This window comes from Tursiops truncatus, chromosome 4 (genome assembly GCF_011762595.2).
Source record: "Tursiops truncatus isolate mTurTru1 chromosome 4, mTurTru1.mat.Y, whole genome shotgun sequence".
NCBI classification, from domain to species: Eukaryota; Metazoa; Chordata; class Mammalia; order Artiodactyla; family Delphinidae; genus Tursiops; species Tursiops truncatus.
Window position 1 is genome coordinate 137,939,838 of NC_047037.1, and position 13,831 is coordinate 137,953,668.

Sequence of the window (13,831 nt, forward strand, 5' to 3'; positions counted from 1 at the left end):
GAAATGGCCTCCTCCTGGCTGCACCACGAGGTCGGCATCTTCGGCATGTGTGTACACGTGTGTGTGTGTGTGTGTGTGTGTGGAAATACCACTCTACTGTTCACCAAACGCATTTTTATATTTTTATTCTCACAACCACCCAACAATGTAAGCAGAGAACCCTCATCAGGCAGGTGAAAACCTGAGGCTCGAGGGAAGTAACAATGACGGCACATTTACATTAATTCATTAAACTTTGATTTCTAGTTTTGTTTTTGTTTTTTTTTTATTTGGTTGTGCCAGTTCTTAGCTGCGGCACGCATGTGGGATCTAGTTGCCTGACCAGGGATCGAACCCAGGCTCCCTGCATTGGGAGCACGGAATCCTAACCACTGCGCCACCAGGGAAGTCCCTGATTTCTAGTTTTACCTGCAGTTTACAGATGAGGAAACTGGGCATCTGCCCTGCTTGAAGGCATCTGCCTGAGGTCACCAGCCTGTAGGGGTTGCCCTGAGATCTGAACAGAGGTTCACTCCAGGATGGATCTTCCTTACTTTCCACACTAACCCTCAGGGCAGGAAAAGACTCCAGGTCCAGCTGGGGCCAGAACCCAGTGTTACCTCAGGGCTCTACAAACGCAGTGCCGGATGGATACATACATTCTTGCAAGAAGTAAAATATTTCAGTTTCTATCACCCGGGCACGTTGACGTGTGCTACGCACAAGCCTCACAGCACTTGACTACGAGAGAAACCGAGCTTACTTGGGGAGCCAACAGTCTCCCCTGCCCACCTCCAACCAGTAGCAACAAACACACTGAATCTAGAAGACAGAAATGGGTAAGCTGTCTCAATCTATAACGTATCAATGACTCAATAACGAAATAGGAGGAAAGGAAGAAGACATAAGAAGCACTTCTCCACTCCACCGTCTTAAAATTTATCTTCACTGATGCAGGTTCCAGTTTAGTTTGTGGGTCTGTGAAGCAGTGTGGCTCCTTGGAGCTCACGATCTAGTCACAGTCTAGTGTAATACTCTATCGTAGTAGAGCTGGGGACATCGACACATTAACCCTGCAAAAGAGCCCAGAAAGTCTGCGTAAAGAGGCTTCTGTGAGATATTACTGAAAATGAGGAAACACAAATTTTTTGGTTTCACTTTGAGTAAATTGATTTTTATTCACACACACAAAAAAACCTGAAGAACTCATAAAACAGAACCTTTCCAAATAATAAGAATCACCAATAGATCATCAACTTTCAGGTTTCATACAGAATTTTTGCACCAAAGTATATATTTTTCCATATTATAAAACCTGTCGTTATCTGTAGCTTTTGAACAATTTAACTCTATTACCTTAAAATATTCAAATAAAACAATACTCCCACCTAGTGGATAAAGAAAAACGTCTGACTTATTTCAGGTGTGAACAGTACCACCATAAAAAAGGAACAAAAACTACAATGAATTTAAAATAAGTTTATTCTGTTAACATCCTCAAAACACCTCCCTGAAAATAAAGTAACCTACAAAACAGTGCACGCCGCTCCCCTTCTAGGAATGGATGGGTAATATACTCTACAAAACAATTTTTGGAATCATGTGTAAATGTTACTCTGAATCTCATTTGTTGTCATCAATTTCTTCAGTATCTCTGTGCTCTGGGGAATATTCTGGAAGGAGAGAAAAAAGGCGTTCATATAGTGAGGCTGAGCATTCAGTCAGGAGCAAGGCACACTCTCGAGGCAGAAGCAGAGAAGGGCACCAAACGTGACAGGCCCTGCCCCTCACCTCCTCGCTCGGCAGACACGACATTGAGCGTGTCCGCCCCCGCCCCCCGCCCGAAGCTCTACCGGGACCTCAGGTCTCCCGGGAGCCTAAAGCCCTCAGACGGACACAACACTCTGCTTGGCCCACCTGAGCTCATGCCCGTCTGCACCCCAATACCACGCTCCCCACCGCTCTCCTCAAACGCACCCTGAACTTGCCAACTTCGTGCTCACGCCGCCTCCCTCTGCACGTTCCTTCCCCTAGGACTCACCCACCCTTCCAGTCCAGCTGGAGGGCCACCCTCCCCGTGGGGCCTCTCCTCGGGTCAGCCTCGCCCCCATACCCCCGCCCTGGCTGGCACCTGGCACAGCGGCCGCCTGCGCCACCTCCAGGCTGTGGACCACCCAGCACCGTGGGGTCCACGGGGCAGGCGTGCAAGAGAATTCCATTTTGTTGACCAAATACCACTTTGAGAAGGACAGAAGAGATGACCTAAGCCAGGATGACTGTATCTGGTCATTAAGAAAACAGCACCCTTCAAAGAGCCACTTTAAAAAAGTTAATTAAATTTCCTCTCCAAAGAATATTTTTAGACACTGGAAGTTGACTTAAACCCCACATGGCAGATGATTTGCAAGTCTGAGAATGAGTGCAGATACTCCTGGAGCATCTGTGCCCTGAGCACCAACTGCACCACGAGCAGAACCCGCCCGGCCCTCCTGCTGAAGCCCCAGCTCCTCTCTACTGTGCGCACCGCGGGGCTAACTGGCCGCACGGCAGTTCAGCTACAAAAGACGAAACAACTGGCCGACAGTCTGGGTCTCTCTGTTGACACAGGACTCTCTAAGTCACTTAAGCCTTGGCCCTCATGATGGTGTGCAGGGTGACGAGCAGACCTGGCGTCTTAAAACAGGGGATCGTGACAACTATGCACATCGACTTGACACAAAATACGGTGACAAAACTTAGGGGAAGTGTGAAACAGGAGAGGATAAAGCCAGATCGTGTACTACACTAGAAAACGGTAACACACCAGTTCACAAATCCTTCGGTGATTTGAAGGTGCAGAGTGGAACGTCCACCAGTGGACATGTGACAACAGGCCAAGAACAAACAGTGCAGAAAAGGTTTCACAAGGCAATAAGGAGGCTCAGGTCACACATATGCATCCCAGGCTTGGAAACTGATATCTCTCTTAATGAAGGAAGAAATTTTGGTGAAAAAGAATAGGTGCAATGCTGAAAGAAGAGACAAATCAACAAGCCTGTGTGTGTGTGTGTGTGTGCACGCACATACAGGCGCACATATATGTATACGTATATATACATACGCACACGTATGCTCACATGTATGTACAACCTGGAAGACAAGAGCTTACGTACAACCCACAGAATCTGTTATTTGCACAGTACCGCCATAAATTTACATATTTAAATGTATTCAAATATTTTGTATTTTGCAATAAAATCTTTCTAAATTTGTTATTCATTTCTCATGTTTCACTATGTCCTTTTTAATGTCCCTCTTTTATTTTTCGTTATTTTATCTTTTATGGCAAACTGCCTTTCAGACAATTAGTTATGTGATGAAAATTTCTGCAGTGAACATGCTTGCAGCCACAATGTCTGTGGCAAGGATGCTCCAGTGAAAGTGCCCAGAAGAGACACAACGGCCATGGCCCCTCCTCTCAACGAAGTGGGAAGAGCCAATCGGTTAACTACAGATGCAAGCAGCACTATTAGTCACTATATCCTCGGAAGGAGATGCTAAATACAAAATAACTCAATTTGTCTGAAAGATTATCCATGACTCTAGCTCATCTGAAAGATATACTTGAATTATATTAAGCTACAGTTTCACTCTTACTAATTCAACAGATGGTTGAGGGCCTTCTACACATCATATTCAGGATGATCTGGGGACACCAAAAGGGAAAACGTTCCCACGGAGTTGACAATCTAATTTATGACAGCTATGAAATGAGATGACGCCAACAGAACTTACAAGAAAAGCTGCCCTAATACCAATGGCCATTCTAGAATAAAACAAGGCTTCCAACTTGGAACAATGTTGTTATAATCTCTTCCCTTTAAGGAAGAAGTTCTTAAACCAGGAGTCCACGGACTTTCAGCTAATCTCTTAGGGAGAGGATTGGAGTTCCTAAACTACCTGAAATTACTGGCAAAACTTTTCTATACATGTTCCCATATGTATTTTTCTGGGAAAGGAGCCCACAGATATATCCAGACTGAGAACAGGGAACAGATTTATCTCATCTAGTCCCATGTAAAATTAAGTGAATAAACATGACGATAATTTGATCCATACTGTGCTCAAAAATGCCTTCTCAAAAATTACACCTTCCAAATTAATTAGTTACAGAAACTTCTTGAACAGTGAAAACATCTTTCCACACAAACATCTGGGGTTTAAAGCCCTGATCTATCCTGACAAAACATGATCAAAATATTCTCCAAGTTACAGAAGTATATCTAGAAGAATATGTGACAATCAAATTCAAACTGCCAGACCAGCAGTTTTCTCTTTACGTGGAGAAAAAAGGATCTCTACGTGCTGCTTAGGTTTCACACTGATACCATACATTTATGTTTGTTACTAAGTTCATTATAATAACTCAGCTATTAAGTCAATGAGATAAAACCTTACCTTAACCAAACTTTTCAAGCTTCTGGAAGAAAGTACAGGCTTAAAAGCTTCAACTGTGATTAGGTCTAATTTCATCACATCAGTATAACATAAGTACAGAATTGCAGAGATTTTCCATACTTGACAATAACTCAGAACTATGAATATACAAGAAAAAAAATCACTTAAGTTTTCTGTTATATGATTTTGAAATTAAATACCTCTAACTCATAAAGGCTGCTTTTAAAAAGTCATCTCTGTTGCCTCTTTTAATCAAAGCATTTACTGACATTCTGAACCAATTATAATGCACATTTTCTTTCAAAGCCAATTTATTTTCCTAAGTTATCTCTTGCTTTTACAATTATGTTTATTTTGCATTTTCTGAACATACTACTGAGACACAGCTGGGTTAGCTAAGACACAAGATTAAAATTTTGCTGACTACACTAAAGTAAACTAAATAATAAATATACAATGCACAATGTAAAATATTTAGCCAGTTATTCTAGTAAATTTAACATTTAAAGTTAAAAACATTTTATTTATTAACAAATAACACTGAATTATCTATTATAACATATTAGCCACTAAAAAGTGACAATCATAATTTGATATGATGTTAGGGTATAATTGGTAACAGGAATAAAAAATAAACTGTTGAAGCAACTACCAAAATTCAATATCTGAAGCTTCTATTCTGACAATTAAAACGTACTTTACCAACTTCTCATACACCAACAACTTACATCTAACACTGGCTTGCATGATGAGTTATCAAAGACCAAAAAGAAACGGCAACTCGGAAGCTAACAGTTAAGAACTCTGAGCTGCTCTCATACAACTGTGTGTCTGGAAAGTTTCAAGACACAAACCAAACAGAATATACCAGCAACTAGAGCAATTAGTGAGGAGAAACAGCAATACAATGGCATCAATCATCATTAACAAACGGCCTCAAAAAGATCCCTACTGGTCCAACTCATAACTATGAATAAAGTAATAACAAGATAAAATGTGAATGCTATGCACTGTAATACCACCTGCTGCAGGAAGGTCATGCACGATATTTGGTTGTTCTAGCAGTGAACAGCAAGGAGGCTCTCTGAAATTCTGTGTTTTTAGGGCTTTCAGGAAAGGAGTATGAAGACTGCTGGTAGATTCTGAAGTTTTATAGTCAGTAACATGTCGACATGTAAGAATAGTTACTTGCATATTCTTCCTTGGACAAGAGCCAAAAACCTAGCACAAAATTGATTTCAAATTAAAAAATATATATATATATAATTTTGTGACAGAATAGAAACATCCCTCTAGTTGTTTATCTACACCATTCATATATATATACACACATACACACACACACACCTTGCAGGGGTGGAACTGTCCATGGAAAAACAAAACCCATGCTTTGCTGTGCCCTCACCTAGGTCTGATCTTAATTCTGTCACTTTCTAGTTGGGTAACCTTGTCCAAGTTACCTTCCTCACCTGTGAACTAAGGGCTACTTACCTGAGGGAGGTGTGATCTGGATTAAATGAAGTCAGGAACAAAGGAGGCAGAGCAGCTAACAGCCAGGGATGCCATGGCAGGTAAGGCAGTCACTCAACTATGAGCACCTGTTCGTTTACGCCCTCTCCCGCCCGCCACAGATGCCTGCAAATTATTCTTTTTGGTTTGTTCCAGTTTGTTCTGTTTCTAAGATCACTACTTGCAATCAGTGTTGAGAACAGTGTTACACTGAATAGAAGTGAATGGGAATGACACCCATTCTTTACTGGATAAAGTGACGTGATCAAGATCTCTTCTAACACAGGTATCTCTAAGAACGCTCCACTTAGACTAGTGTTGTATCAGCAACAGGAAGTGATCCTTTCACTAATATAATAGGTTCAAGAACACTGCATTAAGGATGTTTCTAAGAACATCACTTGCAAGTTGCACTCATAAGTGTTTTATCAGTGCAAATGATTCTTAAATTCGCTTTTAAATTTATTTCAATCGTAGACTAAGTTTCAATCGCTCAAGACCTCAATGTCCACCTAAGTTGGTATTTCATGGATTTCCAGGGACCCTTCCAGCTTTTAAAATCTTTGGTGATGGAAGAAAAAAAAAAAAAAGCAGCTATCTTTTAAGGAAAAAAAGAGTAGATTTTAGGTCATTGCACCTTGTTTGAAAATATTTTATGAAGAGAGCAAAATGGCTATTTCAAATAGCAAGGGAACTGAAGATTTTATATTATGTGCCATAAGTGATTTATAAGGCGACTTTAATTGTAGTGTAGCTTTATAAATAAACACAAAACTTAACACCACATACATTTGTCAGCAGATACGTCCCATTTAAGGGCTATAACGTTACTCACAAGGCCTGATTTATCATCCTCCCTAAAATACTTATCATCTGAAGCCACAATACTTGACACCTGTTGGACTGTGTGTGATTATCAGGATTATGCGGCTGACGTGAACCCAACAGCAGAGGGACCCGAAGAGTATCCCCGGGGCGGGGAAAATACTGATTAAAAAATTCTGTTTTGGAAATGCATAATTCTACATTTTTTCAAGTCTGAGAGAGAACAGCTGTTCCATAGTACAAAAATAATAAAACGTCCTACATAAACTGACAATACAATCAATATGGCAGCTTCCCACCCTTCTGATATCTGCTGAAAGCTATGGACCCTCTCTCTAGAAAATACACGTAGGTACACAGCATAAAATCATATATACAACCATAAGATTCACAGATCTTATTAGAAAATTCCTCATTTAATAAAATGCATTGAATAACTTTTAATAAATGTTTCTAAGTATGCCAATCTGGTTTAAAGCAGGTGTACATCAAATTTTTTATTTCTAATGAACTTAACTGTAATACCTACATAAAAATATGCCTAAGATTTAAGTTGCAATGTTGAAAAGACGTATATAAAAGGGCTATTTCATTTAAAAATAACCTGCAACTACCAACTGGACTTCCCTGGTGGCGCAGTGGTTAAGAATCCGCCTGTCAGTGCAGAAGGCACGGGTTCGAGCCCTGGTCCAGGAAGATCCCACCTGCCACGGAGCAACTAAGCCCGTGCGCCACAACTACTGAGCCTGTGCTCTAGAGCTCATGAGCCACAACTACTGAAGCCCACGTGCCACAACTACTGAGCCTGCGTTCTAGAGCCCACGAGCCATAACTACTGAAGTCCATGCGCCTAGAGCCCATGCTCCGCAACAGGAGGAGCCACCGCAATGAGAAGCCCACGCACCGCAACGAAGAGTAGCCCCCGCTTGCCGCAACTAGAGAAAGTGTGCACAGCAACAAAGACCCAACGCAGCCAAAAATAAGTAAATAAATAATTAAAAAATAATAACCTGCAACTACCAAAATTAATGATTATTCTCTAAAATTTCTAGCTAAGTTCTTCACTGAAAAATTTGTTTTGGTGGACACATACCATGTGCTCAATTTTCCCACAAAATGAAGCCTCAATTGATCCATTCTAATGCGACGAAAAATGGATGAAACCCCGGTGTGAGTGTCAGCTGAGCACCAACCCCAGGAACCCAGTTTCTCACCTCCCGTCCCTGTGCTTCCGGGCAGCATTGTCAGCACGGCCCATTTTCACCCGTGGCTGCAACCCTGCTCTGTTTCATGGGGGTAACTTGTTCCAACTATGTCTTATGTTTTTATGACCAACGATCTTTAGCACATTGCTGATCACATTTGCCAAATGAGTTCTTTTATTCTTTATATTCTGTAACAAACTCCTACTATATTTCTAAGGGAAAAAGCAAATACTTACCCCGCTTCAACATCTGACTACATAGGTTTACGTGTAAAGAAACGGAACCTTGATGAAGTAGCAACCCCAGAATCTCTCTTACCTTTTCCAGCCACTGATACTGCTGATCTTCAGCAACGTAGCAACTACATTGACAGAGCACAACCTGAAAATCAAACCCCGAGTTTTCTGTCAGGTCAAATAAATGTTACACACACCCTACACTGTCATCATATACATATCATGTGAATCCCAACATAACCTCTGGATAACACTTGTTTTGCTTAATCTGCTACTGCCTTCCTTATTTTTCTTTTTAAAATTTAAGAATCAAGCCACTACTGGCAATTAGTATCAGAGAAAAGTGCACATTGACAGAGCAACTGTGATGGCTGGCACAGGAGATTCTAAAGATACTATCAGTAAGTACTACCGGAGTCCTCTTTATAAAACAGAGACGACACCAGGCCTGCTGCCCATCCGGGGGTGGGTGGTGCCGCACACTGTGAAGATCAAACTCAGAAAGCGTTACAAAAACATTAAGTGCTATCAGGACAGCAGCCCAGCAGCATCTCAGCCCAGCGGCACCCTAGGACACTGCTGATGCCTGGAAGGCAATATTATTCTAGACACCATGTCCAGACCATGTGCTTGAAGTGAAAACATGCAATGCACAATGCTGTAAAAGGATGACATTCCGGATTATTAATGCTTGTGGAATGATAGCATCCATAAAAGTCAACTTTGTCTTCTATTGAAATATCGCCAGAAACACTAACACTTAATGACACAAGTGGGAAAAAATGAAACACAAGGACTTCCCTGGTGATCCGGCAGTTAAGACTCTGCACTTCCACTTCGGGGGCACGGGTTCGATCCCTGGTTGGGCGGAACTAAGATCTCGCATGCAGTGTGGTGTGGCCAAAAAAAAAAAAAATGAAGCAGCAGCACAAGAGGGAAAAAGAGGGCCCAGGGACAGGGGGAAGAGAAAGACTCGATATGGAATTAGCTACACACAAAGATTCTGGATAGTCAAGAGACACTCAACCAATCAATGGTATAACTAAATGCAGTAACAGAAATTTCTACTGCTTGACCTCCATGATGTATCCTAGAGTGAAAACTTCCTACTAAGGATCAGATAAAGAACATGCTTTGGGACTTCCCTGGCAGTCCAGTGGTTAAGACTTCGCCTTCCAACGCAGAGAATACAGGTTCGATCCCTGGTCAGGGAGCTAAGATCCCACATGCCTCGGGACCAAGAAACATAAACCAGAAGCAATGTTGTAACAAATTCAACAAAGACTTTAAAAATGGTCCACATCAAAAAATCTTAAAAAAAAAATGCTTAGTTTCCTTATTACTTATTTCCTATAAATACTGGATGTTTACAAAAATCCTTATGTAAACTTTAATAACTTTGGATAACATATTACAAAAACAAACTGTAAGTATTACAAAATCAAATTTTATAGTTTTCAAGGCTAACATTAAAGTATTATGGAATTACTGACTTCTTGCATTGTCTGAATCCCTGCCCCTGGCCTCTGTTCAAGCACTCAGCAGCTGTGGAACGGCACTCTGTCAGACAAGCAGGTGGCGAGACAGACATCACCTGCCCGGCCACCTCACCTGCCTGACCTGTCTCCCAAACCGCCCAGGACACTCCTTTCTCTCAATGAACCCAAGGATAGGATTAGGACAAACGGTTCCAATGAAACCACTAGGCATCAGCTACAGAGTTATCTTTCATAACTTAAAAAATCGGGATGAATTAGGAATTCGCTGACGGTCCAGTGGTTAAGACTCTGCACTTCCACTGCAGGGTGCACGGGTTTGCTCCCTGGTTGGGGAACTAAGATTCCGAAAGCCGAGGGGAGCGGCCAAAAGAAAAAAAAAAAAAAAATCAGGATGAATCAGGTGAGGATGAAAGCTTAAGGTCAACAGAATTGTATCTAGAATGCACGAAGCATCCATTTGCTCAATGTTAACTGAGTCCCTAGGCTGTGCTCAGCATTGGCTGAATACCGGGTGGGTATACAGCGACAAAGCAGAACTCCCTGCTTCCACAGCGGGTACGCATTTTCCCATGTTTACCTTTGCCAGCTTAAATCATTCTTTGAATGTGGGCAAAGTTTAAATATCTAATGTTTCTGGTTTGTTTCTAAAAAAGTTATTTCAGAATTTCCTCAGAAGTTTACCAACACACCACGGTAACATTTATATAAACAAAAAAGTGACGTTGTTGACCAAGTATGCTTCAACAAAAAAAGGTTTTTTAATTAAAATTTTTTTAAAATTTGTTTTTAATTTTAAAAAATAAAAAAACAAGAACCAGACAAAAAAGTGGTTACTAACACTGCCTACAGGCAGAAGTCCTCAGCCCAAAAGGAGACATAAAGGAACATGAAATTCAAAGGAACACTACATAAATGATGCCTAAGGAACCCCACTTAAACATACAAGTCAGGCCCCACATACCGAGGGATTCGATTTTAGGTGATAAAACACACAAAAAGCCTCTGTGGGGGACAGGTGTGTAGTGTCCACTGTCCTACACCATTCATTCCAGAGTTTAGCACAACCAACTTCTTCCCAGACTCCTGAATTCATGATGAATGATGACAAAAATGCTGTGAAAAACAATTCACATAAGTTAGTGTTTGGATCCGCAAGTTGCATTTTCTATTCAATAAAAAAGATATTCAGGTTACTTGAGAATCTTAGAGCTGAAAGAGCCATTGAGACCATCAACCTTATGCACACCATCATCTTGCAGGAAAACACGCTGAGGCCTCAAGAAGTTAAAGGCCACACCCTGAGTACAGGTGGTACTGGAGCCAGGAATCGAGAAGACAGGTTTGCTGACAGACTTTACCAGACACACACTGTAACACCCTTGTGGAAAATTTCAGGCCAGGAGAACTTCATGTAAATGAGTCAGCAGTTATTTACCATGTACTCCTCTACAAGCACTAGGGGTACCTTACAGGGCAAGGAATCTTCACTGGGGTTTCCCAAGGCTCTCCTCCACGCCTGTGAACCCCCTAAAACGATACAGGTTTGTGTACTTGTGTGTGTGTGCGTTGTTCTAGCTGCACTCTGCACCGTTCTGGCTTTAACCTATCAAATGAATTCATATATGTGAAGATCTTAGAAACCAAGTACTGAAAAATGTAGCAATTATTATTGTCATTTTTAGAGTGCTCCATATGTTTTTAAAGGAGCTGGTTAACTCAAAAACATGCAAGGACCACTGTGACAAGGGGGCCGTGTTGCACATGCCACCGCTGCCCTCCCAGTCTGGCCACGACAGGCCCAGAAGCCTAAGAAAACCTGTATACTAGAAACCGTGTTTCCTTGACTTCGTAAGTTCCCAAAGCCAAGAACATTTCCTCTAAATCTCATTTTTCAAGCTTATCAAAAAGACAGTGCCGCATGAGCAGGGACAGAATTCACTCAGATACAAAGTTACTCTGCTACGACTTTTTCTAAAAAAGTAACAGACATTAGAAATCTTTTATGGTGGAAATAAATAAGCAACTTCAGCTTTTGCTCTTTCAACAAAATGTGTCGTCTAATGCACTTGCACTTACCTACTGCATTATTTCCTATAGCAATTATAAACTTGGAGCAAGGATATTTTTCTAGCAGAGAAACTTCCAAAGTTGTTTTTGTTTGTCTTCGAAGGAGCCGCACCTCCCTAACACAAGAAACGAAAGACGAAACAAAAGCAATTTAAATGTAATCAGTACTATACTATGACAAAAAGGCTACTATAAGTATGATTTTGTATTAAGTAAAATGCAAACTTTAATTCTGTAAAGAACATAATTATAATCCTAAGGAAACAATGGATTCAGGCGACGATAACTAACAGGTAAAACCCTTTGCTGCAAAGTTCCTGGAGAACTGTACAAGAGGGATCAAGCTGTCCAGCTGACCCACTGATCAATCCATCTTAGAACCCCTAAAAGTGGGACAACTGGGCACAGTGTGCAGTGAGAAACTGCAAATACCACCTCCGAGGCATCCGTGCCAGCAAAATACTGACCAAGCCTCTTAGAAGGAGCTTCCCTTTACAGGAGATGCAGGTGATGGACACACATCTGCATAAATGACACCAAGAGGAAGCAATCAGGCAAATCCAGAGCATGGGACAGTCTGCAGGACAATCAGTCTCTCAGCCAGGGTGAAAAAGGAGGGGGGCTGCTCCAAACGAAAGGAAGCACAAAAGAAGAAACATCTAAATGTAAGGTGCGAGCCTGGCCAGGATTCTGATTTCCAGAAGCCCACTGTAAAATGTCACGTCTGAGACAACTGCATAAATCTGACCACGGACTGGCTATTAAACAGTATCCAAAAAGTATTATTAATTGTTAAGGAGGATGACAGCATACGTAAGACAATGCCTATATCGTTGAGACGCATTCGGAAAACTGTAGCGGTGAAAGGCCACGGTGACTGGGACCCACCTAGGGGGTGGAGGGAGATAAAATGAATGTGGCAAAATCTTCATAACTGTTGAACTTACGTGACTGGATGGGCTTAAAGTGTCATTTTACTATTTTCTCCAGTGTCTGTGTGTTTGGAAATAATCCATTTTTTAAAAAGACATATCCATCTGCTACTGATACGTAATACTAACTGAGGTGTGCGGCGGAGAAGAAAGTTCTAAAAGACCTGTCTTATGTCCATAAACCAAAGACACGACAAACCTGGAGCGGGAAGACAGTCCTGCAGCGCTGGAAAACCTAACAAGCCCGCAGGAAACCACCTGCATCAAAGCTAAAGGATGCCTTTAAAGACGCGAGGATCTGACGGCTGCACGGAGCCTGCAGCAAGCCCCGCGAGCCGCCTCCACCCGGCGCCCCCGGAGCTGTCTGGACCCCCTGTGCCCCTCGAGGATCGGTGCCGAGCGCGGAGCAGCCGCGACCCCTGGGCCTGCGCGTCTGCTCCTGCGCCCGCCAGGCCGGGTCTGCGACGTCGCGCCCAAGACCTCACCTCTTCCGCGCCAGTTGCTGCCGGACCTCCCCGTCTTCGGGCGTCTCCCTCCTCCCCTCCTCTTCCTCCTCCTCCTCGTCCTCCGTCCCGGCTCGGCACGGCGCCCTCACCACCTCCCCGAAGAACGTGGCTGCCATAACCGCCCTCACACCCTCCCGGCCGAACTGCGGCTCCACAGCACGACGCAGGCGCCCCGCGCAAGCGCCCCTGATCACCACCGCATACCGCCCCCGCCCCCCCCGGGGGGGGGGGGGCACCACCCCCGCGCATGCGCCCCGGTCCTTGCGGCGGCGCAAGCCCGGAGCGTTTATTCTTCAGCCGCCTGAGCTCGGCGGGGCCACCGAGAGATCGGATGACTGCGGGCTAGAGAGGCGAGAAACGAGAGGCGAGCCAGGGGGCGGGGCCTCCCGTCCGGCAGGTAACGGGCAGAGGCGGGGCTCGGCTGCCCCAGCCCCAGTTTGTAGCGCTCCGGGAAGAGGGCAGCCAGGTTACCTTTCCTTCTTTAAATCCGTTTCCGTTTTCTTCTCCGTTAGGAGTGGCTGGGTGAGCTTTGGTTTATTAAGCACCCGGCTTCAAACCGCGACCGCCCCAGGTAGGTGCCAGCCCGGCGCGTCCTAGGGACAGTGGACAGAGGAGGGCAGGAAGAAATACAGTGCT

At 43.3% G+C, this 13,831-nt stretch overlaps 1 protein-coding gene across 3 annotated transcripts; it reads right to left on the reverse strand.

The window, feature by feature from the left end:
- Nucleotides 1–1,443: 1,443 nt before the first annotated feature.
- Nucleotides 1,444–13,381, reverse strand: PSMG1 (proteasome assembly chaperone 1). 3 transcript variants are annotated; one of them, XM_004315699.4, is made up of 7 exons: nucleotides 13,175–13,381; nucleotides 11,767–11,873; nucleotides 10,652–10,803; nucleotides 8,274–8,336; nucleotides 5,439–5,637; nucleotides 4,417–4,553; nucleotides 1,444–1,652 (listed from the first exon to the last, which is right to left on the reverse strand). In XM_004315699.4, the coding sequence occupies exons 1-7, from the start codon at nucleotides 13,309–13,311 to the stop codon at nucleotides 1,578–1,580; spliced, it is 870 nt and encodes a 289-aa protein (XP_004315747.1). In that variant the 5' UTR covers nucleotides 13,312–13,381; the 3' UTR covers nucleotides 1,444–1,577. The 3 variants fall into 3 exon arrangements, with proteins under 3 accessions (XP_004315747.1, XP_019778496.1, XP_019778497.1); XM_019922937.3 differs by lacking the exon at nucleotides 13,175–13,381 and adding an exon at nucleotides 12,889–13,080; XM_019922938.3 differs by lacking the exon at nucleotides 11,767–11,873 and having other exon boundaries at nucleotides 13,175–13,309.
- Nucleotides 13,382–13,831: the final 450 nt, after the last annotated feature.